This window comes from Heloderma suspectum, chromosome 12 (assembly GCF_057233095.1).
Source record: "Heloderma suspectum isolate Gila_16-S chromosome 12, 16-S_ref, whole genome shotgun sequence".
Taxonomy (NCBI): domain Eukaryota; kingdom Metazoa; phylum Chordata; class Lepidosauria; order Squamata; family Helodermatidae; genus Heloderma; species Heloderma suspectum.
The window spans coordinates 1,227,595-1,234,616 of record NC_139469.1 but is presented as its reverse complement, the minus strand read 5'-3'; the positions used below and the strand labels follow the sequence as shown (position 1 = coordinate 1,234,616).

Sequence of the window (7,022 nt, the reverse complement as noted above, 5' to 3'; positions counted from 1 at the left end):
TTGGGAAAGGCTGCTGTATGGCATCACAAGCCTCTTTGTTGTTTTGCTGAAACAAACCCTCATGGACAATTACAACATGATATCCCAGGCCACTTTATATTTCAGAGCAGTGTGTTCATCCCCAGTTCCCAGCAGGCTGCAATTTTGGGGTCTGGACCAAACGTTTCCCTTGCTGGTATTATTTATTTAGGGCGCAATCCTATGCATATTTAGACAGAAAAAAGGCCTACAACTCCCAGCAATGCTGGCTGGGGCATGCTGGGAGTTGTAGGCCTTTTCACTGTGTAAACATGCATAGGATCGCGCCCTCAAAGCATTTTTTTTTTAACGGACAGGGCTCCCAGAGCGGATTACAGATCAATTTTAAGAGTTAGACCCTACGGTGCGCTATTGCAGCAAAGCAACTGAGGAAGAGAGTGTCTCTGACCATATGAAGAGTCCCTTCCCCTTTTCCTCCACCCAGCCCCCCATGGCGGAGGGTGCGACCCGCAGGCAGGCTTGAGCCCAGCCCCTCCCCCCGTCCGAAGCTCGGCGCTGCTCCGGGTCTCCGCGCTTCCTCCCGCCTCAGCTGGCCGCACCCGCCGGGAGCCCATCGCCGCGGCCTCTGGGCTCGGCGCTGCTGAGAGTCGCGGCCCCCCGTCGCGTCATCTCGCGGCGCGGCAGTCCGCCCTCGCCTCCGAAACAGCATGACGACACCGTCACGTGACACACGAGCTCAGCCAATGGTTCGGCCCGCCTTTCCGGGTTGGTCATGTGATCTCTGCGCTGCCTCGGCTCAGTTCCACGCCGGGCGGGGCCCAGGGCACAACAACGAAGACGAGAGGGAGTTCAGTGGGCATGCGCAGAGTGCCTTGCTCCTCCTGTCATGGGCGTGCGGGGCAGAGCCTGAGCCCCAGAACCCCTCTTCGGAAGCAGCCAGTTCCCTTTCCGCAGCCCACGAAACCTGGGTGTCCGCCGGTTCGCACCCAGCTCCTGCTCTGCCTGCCCATTGCGGGACTGATCCCAGCACCAGTCTTGCGGGGGAACGCGTGTCTGGGGTAACTTCCACACAGGGGTTACTCCTAACTCGCGTATCGGCCACAGAGTGGTGAAGCCCCCCCTTTACTGTGTTAGTGTGTAAAGTGGGGGTCCAGTCCATGCTAGTGATGGTGGTGTAGGGGGAACCAGAGGGCAAAGTGACCCCCAGCCGATTAACCCAGAGTTGGGGGTGGGGGTAGGCTGTGCCCAGGGAGCAGCAGCAAGGCTGGAGGCATCTCTCGGAAAGGAAAGGAAAGGAAAGGAAAGGTTCCTCTTGTGCAAGCACCGAGTCATTACTGAGCCCTAGAGGGACGCCGTTTTTCCTCAGCGTTTTCCTTGCAGACTGTATAGTGGGGTGGTTTGCCATTGCCATCTCTCTGAGCATCTCCTAAAATCCACTTTGTCCTCAGTTCCAAGGCAGGCCGATTCCTTCCGGATCCCTCAAGCATGGCAGAGAAGAGACTGGTTGTAGTCTTTGGAGCTACAGGTAGGCCACCCAGACGTGGACATGTTTTCACCTGAGCAGGGTGGGGGTTTGCCCAAGACATTTGCTGCCTGTGGTGGAACAACACCCCACCAAGGTGCATTATACCTAAAGCCAGCCAAGTTTCTCTGGCCCAAATCCCACAAGCACCTCTCCCGCTCGTAGGCAGTACAAACATGGCAATAATAAATAACAGTTTGGTACTCTTCGTGGTTAAGACGCTGAACTGCAGACTGGAAGGTCAGCAGGACAGCAGTTTGAGACCTGAGTGTTGCGTAATGGAGTGAGCTCCCGTCTTCAGTCCCAGCTTCTGCCAGCCTAGCAGTTCGAAAGCAAGAAATTGCAAGTAGATAAATAGGTACCTCTTCGGCGGGAAAGGTAACAGCGTTCCGTGCACCTCGGTGTTCAGTCATGCTGGCCACATGACCACGGAAGCGTCTTCGGACAGCGCTGGCTCTTCAGCTTAGAAATGGAGATGAGCACCACACCCTAGAGTCGGACACGACTGGTTGGGGACACCTTTACTTTTACTTTACTCCTCTGTGACACCCAAGATCTGCAGCTGGAGCTGGCTAGCTGCCTCTGCCCCATTGCTCATCCTCACACCCCATCCTGGTGTCTGTGGGTCTACCCAAGGTGGCCTCTCCAGCTAGGCAGGACAGGATGCTAAACAGAGAGCTTTTTTCTTTGTGGCTGCTCTGGAACGTTTTTCACTGGATGGCCACTGCAGCAGGAACATTTTCTGGAAGCAGAGTTGCATTTTGCAGGAGCAGGCTATTATGTGACAGATCAGAATGTAAGATCAGGATCAGGCCACATCGGGGCCATCCAGTATCCTGTTTCCCACAGTGGTTGTCCATGGGCCCCAATGGCAAGCCCGCAAACAGGGCATGCAGATAGCACCACACCAGTATCTGGGGTTCCGTTGCAGTCATCACATGAATCAATATGTCTACCTGAATCCTGATCTGCAGAAAAGAGGCACCCTCAGAAGGTGTCACCTGCCCTGCTAGATGTTTTTAGGGGCCAGAATTCAGTGGTAGAGCCCTTGCTTTGTATGCCGAAGGTCCCAGGTTCTATCCCTGGTATCTCCAAATAGAGCTGGAAGACATGCCTGTCTGAAACCCTGGAGAACTACTGCCGGTCAGTGTAGAGTCTAGACCAATTTGTGGTCCTCCAGAAGTTTTGGCCTACAACTCCCATCATCCCTTACAATTGGCTATGCTGGCTAGGGCTGATGGGAACTGTAAGCCAAAACCTCTGGAGGCACACAAGTTACCCACCCCTGGTCTAGGCAATGCTGAGCTAGTCTAGATGGACCAAAGGTCTGACTCTGTGTGTGGCAGCTTCGTATTGGGGGGGGGGGGTGTAATTCTTCTCATCCCCTTATGGTTTATATGTCTTGCATGCCCCCAAAGCTCCTGTGAGCTAAACTTGCATCTCCGCAGGGGCCCAGGGGGGCTCTGTGGCAAGGGCCCTCCTCGACGATGCAACCTTCCAGGTGCGAGCTGTCACCCGCAGCCCCCGGCAGAAGGCTGCGCGCGAGCTGAGGATGAGGGGAGCCGAAGTGGTGAAGGCTGACCTAGATGACCCCCTGAGCCTGTCGCTGGCCCTGGCAGGGGCGCATGCAGCTTTCCTTGTGACCGATTTCTGGGCTCATCTCAACAAGGAGCAGGAGGTTTTGCAGGTAGAAAGGAGGCTGAAGCCAGAGACAGGGCCACCTCCGGGGAGGCCTGGGTGGGATGCTTGGTTGATGGGTGGCGCTGTCCACCACAGGCCTCCATGGCTGTCCCTTTGATGGCTTGATCTGCAGACATCAGGGAGTGACAGTATTGATCTCCAAGCTGTGAAAAGCTCCAGCTGCTGATTGCTGTGCATCAAGCTGTTGTTGAAGCCATGCGAGCAGGCCAGGTGGCAGCCCTGCTGGATGGATGGAGCGTGGAAATGTTCTCCTGTGTGGGGAAAGGCTGCTGCTTGGATAGGGTGGGAGAGTCACTTAGTTATTCACAAGGGCTTCGTTCTGAGAGTGCCACCCCTGTGGTGTTCAAAACTTGTGGGGGCCTCAGCCTTGATATGGAATTACAGGCCGCCCAGTGGCCTGGATGCCAGCAGAGACACTTACAGGCTTCCTTTAGCAAGCAGAACTGGCTGCCAAACTGGGCCAGCCTGTGCTTCAGGGAACTTGAACTGAGAATGCTCTCCGCACCCAGCCCTTCTCCCCCTTTGCAAGGGTCCCACATTCTCAGGCAGCATAGAGGAAGAGTGCTTCCGGGCTGCAAGGGAGCTGCCCCTCCCCTTCGTAGATCCTTTGGCACAGAGCACAGCCTGAGGCCTCCATTCTCTCCTCTTGTGTCCGGTTTGTACTCAGGGGAAGCATGTGGCGGACTTGGCAAAGCAGCTGGCCTTGAGCTACGTGGTGTACAGTGGCCTGGAGAACGTGCAGAAGCTGACGGGTGGGCAATTGGAAGTGGCACACTTTGATGGCAAAGGTGAGGTGGAAGAGCACTTCCGGGCCATCGGTGTGCCCATGACCAGCCTGAGGCTGCCCTCTTACTTCGAGAATTTCCTGACTGTCTTCCGCCCCCAGAAGGCCCAAGATGGAGATGGCTATGAACTGGGTAAAGGCATCCCTCTATCTGTCCCTGCCTCTGCTTAGCTTGCAGCCCTGGTTTGCAGAGAGTCTGGGTGCCGAGGTATCTTTCATGGTTGTGGTATCTACAAGAAGCAGTTCCTGCAGTGAGCCAAACAGGCAGCACTGCCTAGTGGAGGAAGCTCAGCATCTCCTTGGGGTTCACCTTGTACAACAAAGAGATGTGCAGATTCTTTTCTTGGCCTACCAGTGCTGTTCAGGCTCTCTTTTTTACACACCCGCGCACACACACTATTTATTTCTAGCATTTTTATCCTGCCCTTTAGCCAAAAAGGCTCCCAAGGCGGCTTACAGATGTAAGAAATAAGATGGTCCCTTCCCACAGGTTTACAATCTAAAAGACACAACACAAAAGGAAAGGGGACACACACATGTAGAAAAAACCTAGGCATCAACAAGGGAGTTAGCATAATAAATCCCACCCCCTCCGGGATGCAATGACTGGACAACAGTTGGTGGCATCTGTACTCCTTCACCTGTGCTGGTATTCTTAACCTGCATGGGTTCCCTGAGGGCCACTGCTGTTGCTCATGCGCTAATCCCGGCATAATGCTGGTCAACTGAGGACTTCCAGTTGCTTCTCTCTTTCTGTCTTGTAAAGCGCTTCCCCTGGGAGAGGTGCCCATGAATGGCATGGCCGTGGCAGACCTTGGGCCAATTGTGGTTCAGCTGATGAAGGAGCCAGAGAAATACATAGACAAGGACATCGGGCTGAGCACATGCAGGCTCACTGTGGCCGAGTATGCAGCTTTGATGGCAAAGCACACCAGAACAGGTGTGAGAGATGCCAAGGTAAGACTGGTGCTTTGTCCGCCTTCCAGAGATGGGTAAATCTTTACAGTTACACTCACTGGAAGGAACGAACATACCTGTGTGCGTGCGCGTGTGTGCGCATTAGCTTTTTCTAGACCAAATGCCACAACTAAGCACCAGAAACAATGTGATAGAAGTATTTTTCAGACAGGTCTTGTGCATTTCAGTTGAGCTCCCCTAAATGTACTGATGTGGGATAATGCAAAACAGAAAACACAAAGTCCCCAATAAGGTACAAGAGGCCAAACAGAACTGCACTAGACCAATGAGATAATTTTATCAAAAATGTATAAACCTATATGACAAATAGAGCACTTGATGGTACACATCGAATTATGAAGTATTTCCCATGCCTATGTACCATTTATAACAATCATATCATTGTCATAACAACCATATCAGTCACAACCATATCGCATATATGACGAATGAAGCACAATTGATGGTATACATCAAAATATAAGAGAAATGAGTATCTGTGATGCCTTTATACCATTTATAACAACCGTATCAGTCTACGGAACTCCAGTATATTCCCGTTTCAACTATACATAGTCTATATGGCTATACTCCTATAGTCAATTCTTAAGGTACATAACAAACTCTGATAACTAGTATCATTAAAAGGTGTTTCACTTACTTAAATGTTCGCTCAACGGCGCACTGGTCAATGAGGCAAAATAGTCAATTATATGTATAGGTTGTGAGGGAGAGTCCTTCAACGTCTTCTTGGTCCAGTGCTGTTCTCTTAGGTCTCTTGCATATTGCGTGTTTGTTTTGAGCTGATTTGGGACATGAAATACCTTGCAAGCCTCTCTCTTCCTGCTATCAGTCTAAACATTTTTGCACCTGTTCTGGCCTGAATTATCCTCCTTAAATCTGGCAGACTGGAATTGCAGACTACTGAAGGGAGGGAAAATAGCTCAGTGGTTGAGCCGCTGCTTTGCATGTGGAAGGTCCCAAGTTCAGTCCATGGCATCTCCAGTTGCGAATGGAAAAAAACCAGCCTGAACCCCTGGAGAGCCATGGCTGCCAATCAGTGTTGACAGTACTGGGTTAGATGGCCCAAGGGTCTGACCACCATGCTTGGGACCACCAATCCTGCAGGGGCAGCAGGCAAGATCAGAAATGCTGTGTAACAAGAAAATTTGCTTTTGTTAAAAGTTTCTGGGAACAGCAAGAGAGTTGGATGCTCAAAACATTTGACTGGCCCTGGATTTAAAGTCCCACCTGCACTGCCCTGCAGAGTGTCCTAAGATTGGTATCATCAGCCTTCAAGTCCCACACATAGCCACCCCCAGCTCCTGGCTGGACCAGTGAAATGTCTCCCTTTCTGCAGATGTCGCTTGAATCCTACGAGAAGCTGGACTTCCCTGGTGCCCAAGAGTTAGCCAACATGTTCCGCTTCTACAGCATGGGTCCAACTTGTGATATCCCCTTGACTTTAAAGCTGAACCCAAAGGCCAGAACGTTTGAGGAGTGGGTGGCAGATCAAAGAGCTGCTTTCAAGGACCTGTAACAGAGGGCTGGCAAACCCAGGTTCATCACATCCACTTTGTTCTCCTCTCTTAAATAAAGAGTATTTCTTCGACCATTCCTCCATTCCCTAGTTCATGGGAGGGGGAGAGGCTTCAGCTGAGCTATAAAGGGGCAGGTCCTGGCAGCTGTTCTCTCAGACCAAACCCCGGAGTCCAAGCTTCATATCTGGCAGCGTGCAAGGCTGCGGAGGCGAGCGGCCGTGCTTGTGAAGCATCTTGGGCCAGGGTGTGAGGAAGGAATGGTGGCTGCCAGCTAGCCAGTGTGGTGTAGTGGCAAGAGTGTTGGACTGGGAGCTGGGAGATCCGGGTTCTAGTCCCCACTCGGCCATGGAAGCTCACTGGGTGACCTTGGGCCAGTCACACACACTCAGCCCAACCTACCTCACAGGGTTGTTGTGAGGATAAAATGGAGAGGAGGAGGAGAATGTAAGCCGCCTTGGGTTCCTTGCAAGAGGAAAAAAGGCGGGATATAAATGCAATAATAAATAAATAATAAATAAATAGCAGGCTCCTGCCCACT

The 7,022-nt window shown here is 52.2% G+C and overlaps 1 protein-coding gene across 2 annotated transcripts; it reads left to right on the top strand.

The window, feature by feature from the left end:
• Window positions 1-833: 833 nt before the first annotated feature.
• Window positions 834-6,979, top strand: NMRAL1 (NmrA like redox sensor 1). 2 transcript variants are annotated; one of them, XM_084817994.1, is made up of 6 exons: window positions 834-1,037; window positions 1,428-1,504; window positions 2,950-3,188; window positions 3,870-3,990; window positions 4,753-4,943; window positions 6,304-6,979. In XM_084817994.1, exons 1-6 carry the CDS (start codon window positions 838-840, stop codon window positions 6,481-6,483), a joined length of 1,008 nt encoding a protein of 335 aa, XP_084674120.1. In that variant the 5' UTR covers window positions 834-837; the 3' UTR covers window positions 6,484-6,979. The 2 variants fall into 2 exon arrangements, with proteins under 2 accessions (XP_084674120.1, XP_084674119.1); XM_084817993.1 differs by having other exon boundaries at window positions 3,870-4,119.
• Window positions 6,980-7,022: the final 43 nt, after the last annotated feature.

Coding starts and splice junctions, on each gene's coding strand:
- NMRAL1 (XM_084817993.1), top strand. CDS start 838: ATGCGCAGAGTGCCTTGCTCCTCCTGTCATGGGCGTGCGGGGCAGAGC. Junction 3,189..3,869: donor AGGAGCAGGAGGTTTTGCAG/GTAGAAAGGAGG, acceptor GTTTGTACTCAG/GGGAAGCATGTGGCGGACTT. Junction 4,944..6,303: donor CAGGTGTGAGAGATGCCAAG/GTAAGACTGGTG, acceptor CCCTTTCTGCAG/ATGTCGCTTGAATCCTACGA.